This window comes from Rhinopithecus bieti, unplaced genomic scaffold (assembly GCF_001698545.2).
Source record: "Rhinopithecus bieti isolate Rb0 unplaced genomic scaffold, ASM169854v2 scaffold_20178, whole genome shotgun sequence".
NCBI lineage: Eukaryota > Metazoa > Chordata > Mammalia > Primates > Cercopithecidae > Rhinopithecus > Rhinopithecus bieti.
The window spans coordinates 157,760-177,527 of NW_016809758.1; the positions used below are offsets into that span (position 1 = coordinate 157,760).

At 54.2% G+C, this 19,768-nt stretch overlaps 3 protein-coding genes and 1 long non-coding RNA gene across 13 annotated transcripts in view; 2 read left to right on the forward strand and 2 right to left on the reverse strand.

Annotated features, from left to right (window-relative positions):
* REC8 (REC8 meiotic recombination protein) overlaps positions 1-5,836 on the forward strand; it is a 9,725-nt gene extending 3,889 nt beyond the window's left edge. For 2 of the 3 annotated variants that reach the window (XM_017890189.1, XM_017890188.1), the window contains 13 exons: positions 1,037-1,118; positions 2,335-2,414; positions 2,655-2,736; positions 2,867-2,939; positions 3,021-3,112; positions 3,285-3,334; positions 3,666-3,797; positions 4,184-4,250; positions 4,355-4,521; positions 4,668-4,716; positions 4,977-5,043; positions 5,179-5,310; positions 5,384-5,836. In XM_017890189.1, the coding sequence (XP_017745678.1) occupies positions 1,037-1,118; positions 2,335-2,414; positions 2,655-2,736; positions 2,867-2,939; positions 3,021-3,112; positions 3,285-3,334; positions 3,666-3,797; positions 4,184-4,250; positions 4,355-4,521; positions 4,668-4,716; positions 4,977-5,043; positions 5,179-5,310; positions 5,384-5,651 (1,341 nt within the window). In that variant the 3' untranslated portion in view covers positions 5,652-5,836. The remainder of the gene's footprint in view (positions 1-1,036; positions 1,119-2,334; positions 2,415-2,654; positions 2,737-2,866; positions 2,940-3,020; positions 3,113-3,284; positions 3,335-3,665; positions 3,798-4,183; positions 4,251-4,354; positions 4,522-4,667; positions 4,717-4,976; positions 5,044-5,178; positions 5,311-5,383) is intronic. The other variant, XM_017890190.1, reaches the window with a different exon arrangement.
* On the reverse strand, positions 5,801-14,894 carry IPO4 (importin 4). The gene is made up of 30 exons (XM_017890171.1): positions 14,286-14,894; positions 14,118-14,204; positions 13,910-13,989; positions 13,782-13,823; positions 13,235-13,364; positions 12,968-13,147; positions 12,654-12,719; positions 12,451-12,552; positions 12,281-12,364; positions 11,861-12,025; positions 11,704-11,757; positions 11,439-11,548; positions 11,046-11,154; positions 10,771-10,900; positions 10,455-10,568; positions 10,238-10,351; positions 9,883-10,003; positions 9,583-9,694; positions 9,372-9,487; positions 9,178-9,255; positions 9,044-9,101; positions 8,838-8,943; positions 8,561-8,754; positions 8,372-8,422; positions 7,858-7,983; positions 7,535-7,743; positions 7,291-7,423; positions 7,093-7,197; positions 6,272-6,341; positions 5,801-6,155 (listed from the first exon to the last, which is right to left on the reverse strand). Exons 1-30 carry the CDS (start codon positions 14,352-14,354, stop codon positions 6,025-6,027), a joined length of 3,246 nt encoding a protein of 1,081 aa, XP_017745660.1. The 5' UTR covers positions 14,355-14,894; the 3' UTR covers positions 5,801-6,024.
* The window catches only part of TM9SF1 (transmembrane 9 superfamily member 1), an 8,106-nt gene continuing 3,050 nt past the window's right edge, over positions 14,713-19,768 (reverse strand). For all 8 annotated transcript variants that reach the window (XM_017890185.1, XM_017890179.1, XM_017890180.1 and 5 more), the window contains exons 3-6: positions 18,855-19,476; positions 18,382-18,567; positions 15,944-16,217; positions 14,713-15,372 (exon numbers count right to left, since the gene is read on the reverse strand). In XM_017890185.1, the coding sequence (XP_017745674.1) occupies positions 14,979-15,372; positions 15,944-16,217; positions 18,382-18,567; positions 18,855-19,476 (1,476 nt within the window). In that variant the 3' untranslated portion in view covers positions 14,713-14,978. The remainder of the gene's footprint in view (positions 15,373-15,943; positions 16,218-18,381; positions 18,568-18,854; positions 19,477-19,768) is intronic.
* LOC108540939 (uncharacterized) lies at positions 15,380-18,990 on the forward strand. Its single transcript, XR_001888811.1, has 2 exons — positions 15,380-15,475; positions 18,858-18,990. It is a non-coding gene; the product is annotated as an uncharacterized LOC108540939 (long non-coding RNA).

Sequence of the window (19,768 nt, forward strand, 5' to 3'; positions counted from 1 at the left end):
GAGACGGAGTTTCGCTCTGTTGCCCAGGCTGGAGTGCGGTGGCCAGATCTCAGCTCACTGCAAGCTCCGCCTCCCGGGTTTATGCCATTCTCCTGCCTCAGCCTCCCAAGTAGCTGGGACTACAGGCGCCCACCACCTCACCCGGCTACTTTTCTGTATTTTTTAGTAGAGACGGGGTTTCACCGTGTTAGCCAGGATGGTCTCGATCTCCTGACCTCGTGATCCGCCCATCTCGGCCTCCCAAAGTGCTGGGATTATAGGCTTGAGCCACCGCGCCCGGCCAGTGCTGCCCTTCTCTATGAAATATTTATCCCAGTCTTAGCTGGAACCAAATGCAGTTTGGGAACTCAGCACTTTGCTAGGGCCTTGTTTTACCCTTTGCCTTGACTCTTGTGGGGTTACATACAACCTTGTCTCCCCACTAGACTTCCTTAAGATCAAGAATCTTTTCTGTTCACCTCTGTCAACTGCAACAGTTGACAATGCACTGCTTCTTGCACAATTTTTTTTTTTTTTTAAGACAGAGTTTTGCTCTGTCTCCCAGGTTGGAGTGCAGTGGAGCAATCTCAGCTCACTGCAACCTCCACTTCCTGAGTTCAAGCAATTCTCCTGTCTCCACCTTTCAAGTAGCTGGATTACAGGCACCACCACCACACCCGGCTAATTTTTGTATTTTTAGTAGAAACGGGGGGGTTTCATGATGTTGGCCAGGCTAGTCTCAAACTCCTGACCTCAACTGATCCACCCACCTTGGCCTCCCAAAGTGCTGGGATTACAGACGTGAGCCACCGTGCCTGGCCTTCTTGCACAAATTGATGAGGGCTAGATAACTGGGGTTTGGGTTGGGAAGGGAGGTGAGAACAGGAACTGAGGAAAGGAGGCCAGATGGCGGGTGAGTTTACTGCAAGCTGATGTCAGTGCAACAAGAATTAGGCATAAAAGGAGATTACTGTGCATTGTTGAAGAAGGTTGTGAAAGTGGGAAAGAAGGGGGCTGAAGCTGAACCCTATCTGTTGTTTCCAATCCCTCCCCGAAGATTCGACACCTCTTAGAGGCTGCAATTCCAGAGAGAGTTGAAGAGATCCCTCCTGAAGTCCCTACAGAGCCCAGGAAGCCAGGTCAGCAGAGAGAACTTTCTTTCTGGTGAGAGGCATAAGCAGGCCCAAGAGCTGTAGAAATTACCATTTTTGAGCCTAAGAGCCTGGCCCTGTGAGGGGCCCTTTTTTTTTTGAGACAGAGTCTCACTTTGTCGCCCAGGCTGGAGTGCAGTGGTGCGATCTCGGCTCACTGCAAGCAATTCTCCCACCTCAGCCTCCCTAGTAGCTGGGATTACAGATGCGCAATACCATGCCTGGCGAAGTTTTATATTTTTAGTAGAGATAGGGTTTCATCACATTGGCCAGGCTGGTCTCAAACTCCTGACCTCAGGTGATCCGCCCGCCTTGGCCTTCCAAAGTGCTGGGATTACAGGCGTGAGCCACCGTGCCCCACAAGGGGCAGTTTATGTGTGTAACCTAATCAGTACCTCACAAGAGTCCTCTGAGGTCAGATTTCTTATCCTCTTTTTTTTTTTTTTTTTTTTTTTTTTTTTGAGAGACAGAGTATTACTCTGTAGCCCAGGCTGAAGTACAGTGGTGTACTTCAGGCTCACTGTAATCTGCCTCCCGGATTCAAGCAATTCTCTTCCCAAGCAGCTAGAATTATAGGCATGCACCACCACGCCCAACTAATTTTTGTATTTTTAGTAGAGATGGGTTTTCGCCATGTTGGCCAGGCTGGTCTCGAACTTCTGACCTCAGGTGATATACCCACCTCAGCCTCCCAAAGTGGTGGGATTACAGGAGTAAGCCACCACACTTGGCTTTTTTTTTTTTCTTTTTTTCTTTTTTTCCCAGGCTGCAGTGCAATGGTATGATCATAGGTCACTGCAGCCTTGACCTCCTCCTCCAGGGCTCAAGCAGTCCTTCCACCTCAGCCTCCAGAGTTGCTGGGACCACAGGGATGAGCCACCACACCTGGCTAGTTTTTAAATTTTTTGTAGAGACAGAGTCTCGCTATGTTGCCCGGGCTGGCCTCAAACTCCTGGGCTCAAGCAATCCAAAGTGTTGGGATTACAGGTATGAGCCATTTTGCCCAGCCTCCCCACTTTACTGATGAGAAAAGCGAGACTCACAGTGGTTAAGCAGTGTAGCCAGGGTCAGGATGCCAGAGATTAGCCTGGGTCTGATTAGAATCCAGGTTACCTTGACTTCAGAGTCCATGCTTTTGCCTGACTGCACGGCTGTGGGAATTTGGAAAGAAGCAGAGAGGCTGGTGACTCCCCTGTTCCTCCAGACAGGATTCTGGTCACTGTGCTGCCCCCTGAGGCCATCACACTCCGGGAGGCAGAGCCCATACGGATGCTGCGGATTGAGGTGAGTTGTTCCCTGCACACAGGGCCTGAGGTCCAGCCCCCTTGCATCTACTTCTCTCTGTCCCCAGAGTCCTGCCTTTTCTGTCTCCATTTCCCTATTCTCTGTCCCTGACACCTGAGCACCCAGTGGCTTCCTTGAACCTGGCCCTGTGGCATGCCTCTGGGATCCACTCTCCTGGATCCACTTGCCTTTTTCAGAAATGTTATTGAATCCCCTCCCCTTGCTCTTCTCTCTGGACAGGGTGAAGAGGAGCTCCCAGAGGTCAGCCGCCGAGACCTGGACCTGCTGATCGCAGAGGAAGATGAAGCTATCTTGTTAGAAAGTAGGTGTCTCTGGCAGCATAGGGCCTGCCTGGAGCTGGATGGTCAGACCCCTGGCATGGGTAGTCTGGGACTGGACAATGTTCCCATTTCTCCTTTTCCATCCTCTGAACTCTGATTCTCTCTCCACAGAGCCAAGGGAGGAGCTCCGGGTCCCAGAGGGTGAAATTGTAGTCCCCCGGCTCTCACCTCCAGCTCCTGCAGAGTAAGGGCAGGAATTCCTAGACCAGGTAGGATGTTGGTGCTGGGAAGGGTCTCCTCATTTCTCTTGCCCATTTCCCTTCAGGGTGGAAGGAATAGCAGAGGCACTTCCAGTCCAGGTCCCGGGCCCTGAGGAGCTGAGGCCAATAGGCTGGGAGCCTGGGGCCCTACTCATGGGTGAGTGCCCACCACGCCCCAGGAGGCTTTTCTGGGACTACTTCTATACTGCTGCAGACAAGGGCTCTATATCCCAACTCGCTAAAGGGAGGACCCTGCAGTTTCTTGCCCTGGCATCTGCAAGGGGTAAGGGGCTTATGGGACAGAGCCACAACCTTGGGTGTTGTTGCAGAGGTGACCCCCCCAGAGGAACTGCGTCTGCCAGCCCCACCCAGCCCAGAGGTGAGTAGCATCCCTTCCAATCCTCCTCCTCCTCCTCTTTGCCCTCCCCCACCAGAGCTGCCTCCCCAAGCCCAGGGCCACTGCCAGCTTACAGGGGTCCTTAGTGCAGATGATAAAAGATGTCCCTTTCTATGCCCCATTGTGTCTGGCCTGCACTTCCCAGATGGGTACCCTTATGCAAGGTATGAGCTGCTCAAGTGTATGAAGACCCCACACAAGCCCTTCCCCAGGTTCCTCTAGGGGTGGGGTGTGGGGCCCTGTTAGCAGTCCACTAGAATGACAGGAAAAGGAGTAATGGGCAGCCTTGCCCCTACCTGCCCTCCCCACTCAGCGGAGGAGGCCCCCAGTCTTCCCACCTCCTCGCCGCCGTCGTCGCCAGTTACTGTTCTGGGACAAGGAGACTCAGATCTCCCGGAAGAAATTCCAGGAACAACTGCAAACCAGAGCCCACTGCTGGGAATGTGTGAGTACAGCCCAGGCTTTGCCGGGAGAGGGAAGAATCTTGGCAGGGATACCAGGGGCACATGCAGGCTGAGCCTTCTAAATTCCTCAGGAGGTTGGGGGTAGGATTGGGAACTTGATGAAAAATCCCCTCCATTCTCCAGAAAATGCAGGCGATGTGGGTTTGCACATGTACAACTTTTCATGGTCCTTTAGTGACCCCAACTGTCATACCCATGGGCACCAGGTTAAGAAGTCCTTCTTTTAGCAATGGCAGGGCAGGCAGGGTCACGAGCCCAAAAGCTGGGGAAGTCCAGAAGCCCCAGAACAATGCATTGCAAAGAGGCAAAGGGGACCTGAGGAGTGGCTGCTTCATAATGAGGCTTCTGACCTTTCCCCACCACACAGCCCAAGGTGCAGCCTCCTGAGAGGACCATCACAGGCCCTGCAGAGTTATTCAGAACCCCAACTCTCTGTAAGAATGGCGGGGGATGGGCACAAAGGATCCTCAAAACCAATTCCTCATTCCTGGTGCTCCTCACGCCTCAAACCCTGTGCCTACTGCCTTCTTGTCCACAGCTGGCTGGCTACCCCTTGAACTACTGGGTCTCTGGACCCGCTGTGCCCAGCCACCCCCAAGAGCACTCAGGCGAGAGCTGCCCGAGGAGGCCGAAGAGGAGGCTGCTGAGAGGGAGGCAGCTGCTGAGGAGGAAAGGAGAAAGGCTGAAGTTCCGAGTGAGATCGAGGTAACTGCACCACCTGTTGCCTGCATCGCCCCAGTGCCAGGGTCTGCCTGACCAACTGGCTGCCCCCCCCTGCTCACTGGCCTTGTGCCTTCTGAGGCCCGAGTCCCAGATGCTTGGGGTCTTAGTTCTGCTTCTCCTGTCCCCAGGTCCCAAGGGAGGCCCAGGAGCCCAGTGGTCCCCTTATGATATCTTCAGGTAAACACCTAGAGAAGAGGGGCGGTGGGACCACCACCCGTACCACTGTCCCAGGAAACTAGTATCCCAACTGCTCAAGCTAATTCATGAGTGAAGGCGTGTGTGTGTGACATAAGGAAGCACAGACTGCTCCTCCTCTGCTCTCCCGTGTGCTTTTAACAAGTCACTGCATAGCTCTGCCATTTACTTATACCAGGTGGCCACAAGGCCCTAACTACCACCCAAGCAGACACCCCCCAGCGCCTTTCCTCCCCGAACAGAGCTCTCCCTAGAGGCAGCTGAAGAGGAGAAGCCCCGCATCAGCCTCATCCCACCAGAAGAACGGTGGTAAGCGGCCAGGCTCCATGGGAGCCAGGGACCACAGCCTTTGGCCAGGTGGTAGAAATGGCTGCTGGGATGGATATGCCCCTTGTCACTGTCACAGCTGCCACCTTCCCTGCTCTTACTCCCATGTTCTCCTAGGGCCTGGGCTGAGGTGGAACAGCCAGAACCTCCTGCATTGCCCGTGGTGCCTGAACTCCCCGAGGTGCCCATGGAGATGCCTTTGGTGCTGCCCCCAGAGCTCGAGCTGCTCTCCCTGGAAGCTGTGCACAGGTACCAGGGAGGTGGCATCTTGATGGGGTGAACCCGGGCTGAAGCCTCTGCTAATGGTTCTTGATCCCTATAGGGCAGTGGCAGTGGAGCTTCAGGCCAACAGGGAGCCCGACTTCAGCAGCCTGGTGTCACCTCTCAGCCCCCGCAGGATGGCCGCTCGCGTCTTCTACATGCTCCTGGGTGAGTGTATGCATGTGTGTGTGTATGTGGCACAGGGACACACAGACCAGAGGCCCATACAGGGACTCCCCCAACCTGCCCTCTCCTCCCCTCTTGACCAGTGCTCTCAGCGCAACAGATTCTTCGCGTGGAACAAGAAAAGCCATATGGTCGCCTCCTGATCCAGCCTGGGCCCAGATTCCACCGAGGTTAGAGTCCATTTACAAAGCTGCCAGGAAACCGGCCACTTCTAGTAAACCACGTCGTGGCTCACTGGGTCCTGCTTACTTCATTTCTGAATGTGCATTTCCAGCCTTCTTGCTCTCAGAGCTATTGTTCAAGCAGAAAACAAGCTGCTTTTATTACAGTATGATGTCATGACTCATTTGTAACAGATCCAGCCTCAGGGACAGCCCTGTAAGGCAGCAAGTGGGGCTGGCGCCAAATGGGTATGAGTCCCAGAATCTTTGGTAAGGCAGAACTGAACTGGGCTGAGAGGTGGTCTTAAGGCCTGGGCAGGCTCCTGTTCTCTCTGGACTGGCTGCAGCCTGCAGTCTAGGAGAGGCCCAGCACAGCCTGGAGCTCCTGAGCCTTGTCAACAGGCAGTGAGCCCAGAGCTGCCTGGAAGCTGTCAGCGTGCTGTTCGGCCAGGAATGTCAGGAGCAGCAACAGTGCGGCCTTGGTGTCTGGGTGCAGAGGGAGGGAGAAAGGTTGGGGCTCCTAAAGCCTCACTGCCCCAGGTCCTCTGAGCCCTGCCACTCCCAGCCTCCCCCAAGCCCCTGCCCGTGACTCCTATCCTTACCTGGTGGGATATTGTTGTCAGCCATAATGAGGCTGCAGATACGCAAGAGCTCTGGAGCCACATCTACAACCTGTGAGGAAAGAGTGGCTGACTCAGGGGAGCAGCCCCGGACCCCAGGTCTAGGCGGGTGGTCAGGACCAAGGAGTGGCAGAGTCTCTTATTGGGGTGGTTGCACCTGGTACTGATTCACAGGCATCCAAGACAACTATGAACATGAGCAGGACCAATGAAACTTGGTGGTAATGACTTTTTTTGGAGGGAATGGGGGATGTGGAACAAGATGATTCAAGTCATAGCCTCAAGACCTAAAGAAACCCAGACACCCAGGAGCTCCACCTACACAACAATCTCTAAAGGTATAAAACAAGGATGACACAAACACTCTGACATGACTCCAAACCTAGCTACTTGGTACAGCCAAAATCTCTTCAGAGAGCAGAGCTGATCTAATTGAAATGTATGGTGTGGTGGCCCAGAGGTACCCAGGGCTCCACAGAGCACAGTTTGAAAGGGCCCTGGTTTAGGAAACCAGCTTGGGAAAACTGCAACTTCTGGCTCAGACCAAAGGGTAGAAATGGAGTTTCCTCAGGAAAAATGCTACGTGGAGGGAGGAAGTCCCTCCTGTCCCATCATAGGACTGGCTGCCAATCCTTGCAGACAAATAAGAAATGGTGCAGGGAGTATCAAAAGAACAGCTGAAACTGTCACCTTGGATCAGGTGCAACCGACAGCCTGGAGCTCCTGAGCCTCATCAGCAGACAGTGCCTATCACTGAGTGGAGCGGCACGCTCCCCTCTGAGGGCTGCCAGCCACAAGGTTACCTGGTCAGGGCTGCTCTGGTACAGGAAGCTGAAGAGGCGCCCAATGGTGACCCACTCCTCCAAGTCCTTCTTCAGTGGCAGGGCATGCAGTAGGGCAGCCAGCACCTGGGCACACAAATATCTCAGGCCAACCTGCCCTGCCCTCCACCACCCTCCCTCCTCAGCTTCCAGGCTCTGCCTGATGTCTCCCTCCCTCACCTGGGGCTCTGGTTTCCTGGTGGGACTGGCCATCAACAGGCGGGCAAGTGCCCCACAGATGTTGTCACGGACACGATCGTGTCTCTCCCGCGCCAGGAGGGGGAAAAGGAGCCCCAGCAACTTGGGGAAGTGTCTGATTCACAGTCAAGGAATGGCCACACACTCAGGTAGACCTTGCCCACCTGCAAGCCCTGGGGACACTCCCCCAACCCCCAGTCCCTCCCCTCCTGTGAGCCAAGGATACTCCTGGGCAGGGTGGCCCCCGTGCTCTGCCAGCACGCCCATCCCAAAGATGGCATTGCTTCGCACCTCAGGGTCTGCCTCTCGGGCGGTGCTCAACAGCACAGGGAGCAGCCGAGACACAAATTGGGCTGAGGCGGCACCCAGGCCCTGAATAGTCTCTGCCAAGGTCCCCACTGCAAAGGACTTCTCTGCCACTGTGCAGCCCTGCTTCTGATGGGGGAGAACAGGAAGGAGTACAGATCAGCCTGGACCAAGGATAAAGGCTGAGGTGGGCACTGGGTGCACGAGGGGACTAGGGCTTAAAGCCAGAAGATGGACACTCACTGTCTTGCACACCAATAATGGCAGGAAACCAGCAAAGAATGGGGCAAAGGAGTCTCCCCCAGCCGCGGCTGCCAGGGCAGGGATGGCCTCTCCAGCGTGCTCCAGCAACATGGCGTCGTATTCAGCCTGTGGAGCCAGGTCAGGGGCTGGAGCACCAGGGCCAGCTCAGTGACTGCACACATCCCTACCATGCTCTGCCACCAGCTGCAGGGGTCCCTGGGGCTGCCCTTGGTTGATAGGGCTGGTACCTCTCAGACTGGGTGTTTTCATTGCCCAGCTTCTTCCCCTAGCTCTTCTGCTCCTGCCTATCGCTCTAAGCACACCCCAGTCCACACTGCTCTCCTTCCCTGAACTCCCACTGGCTTAATGGGATCAGGGTTGTGTCTCTCTGACCATTACCAATCTCTTTTAGTGGCCCTGGCTGCCCCAGGCCAAGAACAAATACACTGTCCACCCCTGTCCCTGTGGAGACTGCCTGGACCACCTGGTCCCAGTTTTCATCCCTGGCACTCACCTGATCATCATCTTCCTCTTCCTCCTCCTCATCAGCATTCTGACAGGCTGTCTACAAGAAGAAGTAGTTCAACTTAGCCAGGGCTTTCATGCCCCTTCTCTTTTCATCGGGGTATGGGAGTGGACTTGTAGCCAGTCCCCAGCCTGGGCCCGGCACCTCTCCTTCCCGAAGCCCACCTGCCCTGCTCACCTTCCTCTGCAGCACAGCCTTGAGCATGCTACAGAGCTCAGCCAGGCGCCCAGGGGGCTTCAGAGTGAGGGTCCCACAGCTGCGGAGCACCCCTGTCAGGGCCTCCAGCACGGCCATCACCACCTGGCGCTCCCGCTCCCTGTTCACTGCCTGCACGTAGGATGGCACCACTCGGGCCAGGGCAGCCTGCAAAGCTGGGGACATTATTGGCTGAAGCACTGGTCAGGTCCTGCCCCGCCCCAAGAACCCCCAGCCTGGCCCAGCCTCTCCTTCTCACCAGCAGTGTTGGGTTCCGAGGGGCAGCTTTGACAGGCCTTGTGCAGTGCACAGCAAAACTGACCCAGAGCCTCATGGGCTGCCTTCCGCACATTCAGGTGAGGGCACTGTAAGATGAGGAGGGGCAGGATGTGTCTGCTGTGTGCACTGTGAGCACAGGGCCCCCAGCCTGAGAACCCCACCCACTCCACCCACTGGCCCACTCACCTCCAGCAGTTTAAATACTTCTTCAAAGACACTTTCCATGTATGGAAGGAAGGCCACACTACAGAGAGAGACACAGCCATGGGTAAGGGGCCCCCAGGCAGGGTTTTCAGTGCCAGGGAAGGGCGAATGCTCACCTGGTGTTCACAGAGATCTCCCCTAGGGCAGCACAGGTGTCTTCCTTCTCATCAAAGAAGGCGTTCTCCACGCTGTACCTAGAGTAAGATGGGGAGGCAGTGGTGATCAGGCACCAAGAGGAGCAGATCCAGCACTAGTCCCCTGGTCTAAAACCAAAGTCTAGATTCCTGATCAGAAGAGCACTCCTCCGCACCCTGAGATCTCTGAGTCATCCTCTTCTTCCACATCCTCATCCATGAGCTCCTCCTCTTCTTCCCCATCACTCTCATCGTCAAACAGAAGGAAGGAGCTGCTCCCGTCACACTGAGGCTGGAGTGGAGGCATGGCAAGGACTTTGGCTCAGCTGGGCCCAGGAGATAAATCCCACTGCAGGGCTGGCCTGGCCCAGCCCACCCTCTGCTCACCACAATGCCCTCGGTAGAACGCAGTGACAGCAGCATGAGCATGGTGATCTGTTCCAAGTGGGGTGCCAAGCCCTCGCCCATCAGACCCGATAAGGCGGCAAATAGGCTGTACCTGGTCAAAGCAGGCAGAAGAAGCTGTATGGTCCTGCTTGCTACCACCAGACAGGATGGGGGAGCCCAGGAACACCTGGCTATGGTCCAAACCAAAGGACTAGAGTCTGGGGTGGGGATTCCAGTGGGTCCAGTGGGCAGAAAGGAGGGGTGGGGACAAGGGCAGAGGCAGGGTGAGGGATCACTCACGTGCAGCGCCGCAAGTCAGGGTCGTCTACCTGGTTGCAGAGGCCCAGACCCAGCTGGCAGCATTCCTCAGCCAGCGGCCTCATGGGCTCCCCCACCGCTCGTGCCAGCACTCCCAGTGTCTCTGTGGGAGCAAGGGCTCCATTAGCACCAGGAGGTGGAGGTGGGCTATAGGACCAAAGGTGGTAGCTGGGAGGGATTCAGAAATCCCCTCCTACCCCTTGGTACAAGGTGAAGAACAACCCCTTTGATGAGAAGGAAGACATCCGTGCTCCCATGGGGGCAATCTCTGTCAATACCAGGTGAGCATCGGCCCTTTGCTGGCACTGGGATCCCCACTTGGGAGCCTCTCACTCACCCAGGCTCTGGATCTGCACAGGTTGAAGGTCCTCACGGCCTGTTAACAGAAATTCCCGCAGGTGCTCCATGATGGCAGGGAAGTAGGGCAGCAGTGAGGCCTGGGCAGCTGTAGCTGCAGGATGGAAGGACAGAATCAGAGCTGGAAAGGGCAGGGACCACCAGCCACAGGGCCTTTGGGTGAACCCCACATCCCTGCCTCCTGCCTCTCTCCTCACCAATGGCTCCCAGGGCGCTCACAGCCAGCTCCTTGGCCCGGGGACTGCTGGGGTTCCTCAGAGGCTGCAGCATGCATTCCATAAGCTCCGGAAGGTAGGGCTGCACTTTGGGCCCTGTGGGAAAGGATGCTCCTCTGTCAACCAACCCAGATCTCCTACCTGCATGCCCACCTCCCTCCAGGCGGAAACCCCTTTGTGGCGCCATCACACACTTTCCTCCACCATAGGCAGCAATGCAGGAAGATGCACATCCTGCACATTCAGCCAAAGCCGCTGCCTCATCCCCCTCCCCCAAGCTCCCCACTGCCATCACTACCTAGGTTCTCCACGAAATTCTCCAGGGCATAGCAGGCCTTGGCTAGGTGGTGTGTGTGTCCAAGAGGCACCGACTTCAGGTAGGCGAGGAGCAGTGGCATTACCTCCCTTGAATAGCTGCTGATATGGGGCTGGGGGAGGGAGCAAGCAGGGCTTGAGTCAGGTTCACCTGCAGGGCACACACAAGAGTGTGACGGCAGCAGGGATGCTTGAAGAGATGAAAGGTGAGGGGAAGGGGACATTCAAGTGGTGGCTCCCACATTCAGCCTGGTTCACCTGTAGGTTTTCTGAGAACTGGCCCAGGGCAAATAGCGCAGCATTGCGTACAACTTGCGAGGGGTCCTCCAGGCCCTTGCACACGATCTGCAGCAGTGGGGGCAGCAGTCTGGATAGGGCAGGACAAGAGGACACAGGCTGAGGAGCTATACCTGACAGCCCTAGGCTGACCTGTTCTCTTCATTTTCCCTGGAAAAAACAAGGCTTTTCCTGTCACCAGAGGGTGGTCCCTATAGCTGGGAAGCCATGTCATTTATCTTCCGAGCCAGGACACTTTTGAGAATGGGGGAAAATGCTGTTGATAAATAAGCTTGAACAAACAACAAGCATAAACCATGACAGCCATGGTCCTCCCCGTGGGCAACCCTCACCCTGGGATAGGGGAATAGATACCTCTGCCTGATGTGGTCACCAGCTCCGTCAGACAGCACGGCCAGCACCAGGAGTCCAGCCTTGCGCTGGTATGGGCTCTCGCTCCGCAAGGCCTCTTCCAGCATGGGCATCTAGGGAAGCATGTGGCATGCTTCTGAAACCCCAGCAAGAGCCTGCCCATTCCTGTGGAAATAGACCTTCACACCTCCCAGAGTAAATGTCCTTGGCCTCAGGGGACTAGGCACACTTGGAGGTAGGGATACCAGAAGGACAGAGCCACACTTACCAGCTGGGGACAGAGCTTGTCGGGGGGCAGGTGTAGCGCCAGCATGTCCACAACCTAAGATAGGATGGGGAGACTTACTTTGCTCGACTCCATCTCTGCCTCCCCAACCTCCCATAGCCACCTAACACCTTCCCCCCCGTCCTGCCCCACATCTCACCTGTACAGCAAAATGCTTGGGAGTCTCCCCCATCAGCTCAATCTCCAACTCTTCCTCTTCTGAATCCTGGTCCTCAGGATCCAACTGGCCTGGCAGGGGCTCAGCAGCCATAATGGGGAAAAGGGTGTGCAGCAAGGGTGGCAGGAGACGATTCTTCAGTAAGGCCTTGACAGAGAAGGTGGAACGGTGTCCCTAAGAATCTGCTCCCAGGATGGGCTCACATTAAAAATTCCAGTCTTCCAGGCCATAAGGGGTCCGACAGAAAATTTCCAATCTCCCAGGCAGGAGCTGGGGAAAGGCTAGGCCAAGGATTGAACTCCCACAGTACTTTAGATACCCTGAGATGAACCGAAAGTCCCAGGAGTGAGACTAAGGGTGGAGAGTGGGTGGGGTGATGTGTGTCAATGGGCACTCACTCACCTTGCTCTTGACTTTGACCAAGAAAGTGAGGCAGCAGAGAATACGTACGCGTATCGCATTGCCCAGGGCCACATTTCTAGCCACCTGTCCAGAGAATAGTAAGAATCAGAGACAGGGAAGGAAAGTCCCAGCAGAGCATGTAGCAGGGGCCATGTCCACTCCAGGCTCACCTCCAGGCAGAATGTGAGGACCTCAGAGAGGTTGGGGGTGATGATGGGCACCTCTGACTCCAACAGTTCATCCAAAACCTCAAGGGCCTCACAGGCCTTTGCCTGACAAACAAGGCACAAAGTTACCATGCTCTTCTTCAGTGGGCCAAGCTGGACACTTTTGCACTCTTCTTCCAACAGAGCTCCTGTCCACCTGTCCTCACCTCATCTATGGGGATCAGAGTCTGCACAGCCACGATCAGCTTGGGCACCAACATCCGAGCGAGAGGCTGAGGGACACATCACAGAGAGCATGATGCAGCCTAATCTCACACCCCAGCAGCTGACAGCTTCCTCATAGCCTGAATTGCGAGGAGGAGCCCAGGCATAATAGCCAGGCCCACCTACAGCATCCCCTCTCAATTGTTAGGAAGGGCCACAGGCAGGTAAAGAATCCAAAGCAGCTTTGTAACTTTTACAGGTGAGGACATGAAAGCCTGAGGAAAGGGAGTCAAAGATACGAGGGCCCACATCTCACCACGTCTTCAGTGCTGAGGTAGGGGGCCATGGTGGTCAGAGTGCGCAGGGAGTAGAAGAGCAGCCCAGGAGAGCCCACCTCACCAAGAGTCTCATTCAGAAGCCGAAGAAGCTCCCGGTGGTGGGGTTGGAAGGCCTCGGGCTGGGAGGTCACCACCACACTTAGCAGCAAAAGCCCCATCTGTCCAAGAATAGAGGATTGGAGAGCAAGCTTACATGGTCTATCCCGCCTCTTAGTCCCTCCCTCATGCCAACCATGTGATGGTACCTCTCTCTCTGGGCTGTGGGGGCTGTGGGTACTGTGCTGAAGAAGCTGCAAAAGCTGTGGCCAGGCCTCCAGGCCTTCCTTTCGAAAAATGGTGGCTGAAAGCTGGGCCAGGCTGAGGCTCACACAGTGCCTGCAAACAGGAGAGATCTCCTCTATCGCTTTCCAATACCTTCCTCTGCACATAGTGGCCAGGCACAATGGGGCAGCCAAGAGAGAAACTTTCAGGAGGTGTGGGCACAGGGTCTTTACCAAGTTGGGACACATGAAACAGCAGCTCAGAGGGAGCCCGGCAGCACTGCGGGCATGTAATCTGACAAGTTCAGTCTTACTAGCCTGAATTTCCGTCTTATTCTTCTGACCTGAGTTTGGCAGATCATAGTCACCCTTCCTCAAGAACTTCAGTCTTCAAAATAGCCTTAAAATTCTCACTCCACCTTGGGTCTAGAACTGAAGTCCCTGACCCACAAGTCCCGGCCTGGAACTGAAAGGGAAGGCAGAAACCCCGACAAGGTCGTCAGGATCCCGAGAAAAGGGGGTAGGTACTTACTCTGTTTCTCTCTGCAGGGCCGTCAGGATCAGGGACTTGAGGCTGGAACACAGAGGGCAGGTGTTTGGTACCCAGACTGCCCAGGAAAAGTCTCCGCCTGGCCCCGCCCCAACCCAGACCCAACCCACCTCTCCCGTTGCTCCGCCGCCAGCCGTCGCCAGCGGGTGTTCAGTCGTCTGCGGGTCAGCAGGGCCGCAAACTGGCGGATCTACGACGAGGAAACAAGCACGTGGGGGTCCGGGCAGGAGGGTGCTGAGCGGACCGCAGGGGGCGGATATTGGGGCTTGACCAGTGGCGTACAGTGGGAAGCTCGGAGGGGAGAGTCAGGGTTCTCACCTGGGGGTCGGCCGCCGAGGCAAGCAGGTCGCAGAGAGCCGGCAAAGCGGCGGGGGCCCGAAGAGCGATCTGGAGCTGTTCCGTGGCCTGGGGGGAAGCTAGGGGTGAGAGTCGGGTCTTTCCCGCAACCTCCCGCTCGCCCTGGCCGGGTTACGCCTACTCCCGTACCCGACGGATGCGTTCGGTGTCCGGCAGCAGCAGCTCCCGTAGGAGCTGCTCCAGGCCGGCGGGCTCCATGGCAGCAGCTGAGCCGCCGCTAATGGGCCGAAAAGGGGAGAGGGAGGGACAGCACGTGGAGGCTCTGACACCCACTTCCGGCGGAAAGGGCGTTGCCACACTCCCCGAGGGTTGCCAAGGTGATTCAATTCACTTCCCACAAAGAGGTCCGACTCCTCCACTTCCGTTATGCTGAGCACCGGCTGAGTCGCGGAAACCCAGCTCTGGCAATGTGGGTTCCCCACGCCGGGAGTTCCCAAGTTGGGTTGAAGAACTCAAGCTTCGGGCATTCAGTGGCCAGCTCGGCTTTCTAAAGGACCGTGCCCTTAACCGCAGGCTGGAGTTCCTATATCCAGACCAAAACCTCCAACTACATGAGCCTTTTTCTTAACAAATTTTATTTTGATAATTGTAAAAGAAAATCAGGACCAAAACTAAAGGCAACTTAAAAATTTCAAATATATACTCCTTATGTAATAGAGATTTATAATTTCCAGGCCCTCTCTGGGGAAGGAAGGCCCAAAGGGCAAAGGGGAAGGCAACAATGCCATCACACAATTCAGTCAATCAGAAGAGAAGCTGGTAGGAGAGCTCAACGAGGCATGAAGAAAGGGAGAGAACAGCAATACTTCTGCCATACAGAACTCAGTCCATCTTGAGGTTAACATAGATATACCGGATGAACTTTAGGGAAGAAAAAAAGGAGATGGTGCCCAGCATGAGGAAGAAGACATAACCAGTGAGTAAGGAGTAGCCAAAGAACTCTACTGTCTGTACTGCCCCAGACATGTTGGAGCGCCGGGCATAATAGAAAACTGAGTAGAGGAAGATGAAGAGGCCAGTGGAGCCAACACTCAGCACAGATCGCCACCACCAGCGGTAATCCTCCCCAGACAACTGGAAGTAGGTGAGTGCAATGGAGATGCAAGCCCCCACACTCAGCAGGATGGCGAAGACAAAGAAGAGGATGCCGTACAAAGTGTACTGCTCCCGACCCCATACTGTGGCAAAGATGTAGTACAGCTCCACAGAGATGGCACTGTGAAGAAAAGAGATGATACACAGCATTAAAGGGCTGTGCACAGTGGCTGGGCTGAAATCCAGCCACCACCCTCTCCCATGTTGCTGGGTCATTGTGAAAAGTGAGTTCACTCCACTCTCTGCCCTAGATCTCCTGGCTTCATGGGGATTTTTTGCCTATGATTAGCTGTTCTCACTTCAAGAATATCTTCCCTAATAGATTAAGGGCAGGGATCTTGTCCGTTTTACTTTCCACTTCATTCTTTGCCTGGCACAAAGAGATATTCAACAAAGTAAATGGATCATCAAATGGGCTTTAAACCCCACATGATGTCCACAGACACTAAAGTCAGAAACCAGGAAGGTGAAGGGGGAGATGTCTCTGGAGGGCTTTATAAGTGAGACACTCTTATATCTGAACTGATTCAAGCTCAGTCCTGCTTGGGGATAGGAGGAACCATTTAATGATCTCTGAATGGTACCACTGAACCAGGGATCAGCAGGTTGGGTTAGGGTACTGGATGAGTAGGGACAGGAAAAGTTGAGGTCAGGAACCTGACAGTGATAGCCATGGAATAAAGGGAGGATACCTGAAAGGCAGGAAGCCTCCAACAGTCATGTGGATGACAGTAGACTTGTACCAGGGCTGGGGTGGAATCTCCCGGGCGATGTTCTTGGTGCGACAGGGTGCATCAAAGGGGCTGGCGTTGTTCTTCCCGAAGATTCCTCCAATGACAGTGAGGGGAAAGCCCACCAGCAGCCAAACCGTCAGAAGCAGCAGGATGGTTGTGGCTGGCAGAGCCTGTGTCGAACCATTGGCCCAGTGCACTGAGTTCACCACACTCCACGTCAGGAAGAAAGGCACTGCAGGGATGGCCCCCGGAGGCAGGGTCAACACTAGGAGCTACATCTCTAAGGGCACCCACTTATATCCAGGACCAAAAGGGGAGGGGGGGGTGAAGCAGACTGCCACTCTTAACAGCAGACTCATGCTCCTGGATGTCCCTACAGAGTCAACTGCCTTCACCTCCACCCTTTCAGATCCCATTACTCTTTGCTCTTTTTTTTTTTTTTTTTTTTTTTTTTTTTTTTTTTTGAGATGGAGTCTCACTCTGTTGCCCAGGCTGGAGTGCAGTGGCGCGATCTCTGCTCACTGCAAGCTCTGCCTCCGGGTTCACGCCATTCTCCTGCCTCAACCTCCTGAGTAGCTGGGATTACAGGCATGTGCCACCACACCCGGCTAATTTTTTTGTATTTTTAGTAGAGACGGGGTTTCACCGTGTTAGCCAGGATGGTCTCGATCTCCTGACCTCTTGATCCGCCCACCTCAGCCTCCCAAAGTGGTGGGATCACAGACCTGAGCCACCGCGCCCGGCCTCTTTGCTCTTAATCTTACCACCGCCCCCTCCACCCTGGTGTCATTAAGGATCCAGGTAGCTACTGCATAATCTGAGAGTAACACAAATCCACCTGCCTCCAGGGGCCTGTCTTGCCTTGGAGTTGGTAATTCCTAGCATGAGACATTCCTTTGGATTAAGGCCCTGTTTTCAGAAAGCCTTGGTTCAAATATAAATGTGATGGGATATAAATCAGACACATAGGATTGAGAACAAGAAGGGATCAGAACAGGGACTACTACTGCCTTTGAAAGGGCAATCTGGTTTGAAAGCCTAGAGTGGGCCCACCTTCAAAATAAAAATTAAAGTGTGTTACTTTAGTATAACGGGTGAGAATACAAGTCAGACTGCTGAAACTTGGTTCACTACTTTTTAGGAGTGTAATCTCAGACAAGTTACTTAAGCAGCCTTTAGTTCAGTTTCCTCATCTGTGGAATAGAAATATTACCTACTTCACACAGTTATTGCTGAGTGCTTACCACACTGCCTAGGACATATTATTTATAAATAAACAAACAAAAATAAATTTTTGTTTGTTTTTTTATTTATTTTTATTTTTTTGAGACGGAGTCTCGCTCTGTCGCCCAGGCTGGAGTGCAGTGGCGCGATCTTGGCTCACTGCAAGCTCTGCCTCCCAGGTTCACGCCATTCTCCTGCCTCAGCCTCCCAAGTAGCTGGGACTACAGGCGCCTGCCACCACGCCCAGCTAATTTTATTTTGTATTTTAGTAGAGACAGGGTTTCACCTTGTTAACCAGGATGGTCTTGATCTCCTGACCTCGTGATCTGCCCACGCTCAGCCTCCCATAGTGCTGGGATTACAGGCGTGAGCCACCGCGCCCTGCGAGGGCTTTATAATGTTAAACTATTCAAAAGAAGTGCATTCTTGTCTTTTTTGGTTTTCTTGTTTCTTTTACAATATTCCTTCCCTTCAAGCCTCATCCTGACTCTATCCCAAGTTCAATGATGTGTTCTTTTTTTTTTGAGACAGTCTCACTCTGTCACCCCAGCTAGAGTGCAGTGGTGCAATCATGGCTCACTGTAGCCTCAACCTCCCAGGCTCCCTAGACTCAAGCAATCCTCCTGCCTCAGCCTCCCAAGTAGCTGGAATTACAGATGTAAACCACCATGCCCGGCTAATTTTTTTTTTTTTTTTTTTTGAGACGGAGTCTGGCTCTGTCTCCCAGGCTGGAGTGCAGTGGCCAGATCTCAGCTCACTGCAAGCTCCGCCTCCAGGGTTTACACCATTCTCCTGCCTCAGCCTCCGGAGTAGCTGGGACTACAGGCGCCCGCCACCTCGCCCGGCTAGTTTTTTGTATTTTTAGTAGAGACGGGGTTTCACCGTGTTAGCCAAGATGGTCTCGATCTCCTGACCTCGTGATCCGCCCGTCTCGGCCTCCCAAAGTGCTGGGATTACAGGCTTGAGCCACCGCGCCCGGCCCTAATTTTTTGTTATAGAGACAGGGTCTCACTATGTTGCCTATGCCTGTCTCAAACTTTTGGACTCAAGTGGTCCTCCGGCCTCAGTCTCCCAAAGTGCTAGGATTACAGGTGTGAGCTACTGTGCCCAGCCACAATGTATTCTTAATTCCTAAGTCCAGAAAGGCCCACCAGGGAAAGGAAAGTCCTCACCAGAGAAGAGACTGGTGGTGAGAATGATGTTCCACACCCAACGCTCGCCTCCAATCTGCCGGTAGAAGTGGCTGGACACGTAGCCAGAGATGCAGCAGGTCAGGGCATACAACAAGATGGCTGCCGAGTTAATGGCCCCGTGACGGTGCACATTGAACATGCCCAGCAGTGCCATGACAATAATGCCTGCAGGACGGTAGTGGAAAGCCCATGTTAGGCCTCACCTGTGTCTCTTCTAGCAATTTCAGAGGAATCAGCCCCCCCTTCTCCCAGACCCAGGGCCTCCAGCAAAACAATCTCCCCCAGTTTTGCTATCCAGAAAATCTACAATAGAATACGCACATCCTTGCTAGAGCCACCTTATCCCTTAGGTCTGCCCCTCTGGATAGAAGATCCACAGACCTTTTCTGAACAAACTCCATACCTAGTTCTACCCCATGAGATAAATCCCCAATTCATTTTTATCACCTCACCAGTGCCAAGGGCCAGGAACTGGGCGCCCACGCCAAGCACAGCACAGAGCAGACCACGGTATGGGGGGAAGCGGAAGACATCTGTATGGATAATTTTCCAGCCATTGTCACCTTGGTCAAAGTCATCACCAGAACCTGCAGAGGTGGTCTCCTCATCTAGGTTGTACCGAGCCAGGTCATTCCGAAGCACACGCATTAGAATGACAGCCACAAAACCCACCAGTAAAAACACAAGCACCATGGAGTTGATGATGGACAACCAATGGATTTCCAGTGTTCGAGGAAAGAAACCACCATCATCACCACGGCGCCTGTCACTCCGACGCTCTACTGAAGTCTCAGACCAGCGCACGCTATAAGTGTGGGTAAGGCCTAGGAACTCATCAGGTCGTAACCCATCCAAGCTGTGGGGCTTGACGTCCCGCACTGAAACATTGGCAAATATAATTCGGTCTCCATGGAATTCTAGGTGGAAGTCCAAATGGGTCCAGAGTCCTATCTTGTGGCTGTGTGGCAAGAAGCCGCTCTCCTCCATATAGCCCACAAAGCCTCGGATTGGCAAGTCATCTACCACAAATTCAAAGTAGTACAGTTCTTCGATGGCCTGGCGCAGCTGCTCCACCTATAAAGAGCAAGTCAGGAGTTGGTCACACAAGACCTCCCCAGGCACAGAGTTAGAGCAAAGTTTCTCACCTTCAGCATTACTGATATTTTGGGGTGGATTTTTTTTTTTTTTCGAGATGGAGTCTTGCTCTGTCACCCAGGCTGGAGTATAGTGGTGTAGTCTTGGTTTACTGCAGTCTCCGCCTCCTGGGTTCAAGCAATTCTCCTGCCCCAGCCTCCCGAGTAGCTGGGATTACAGGTACCCACCACCACACCCAGCTCATTTTGTATTTTAATAGAGACAGGGTTTC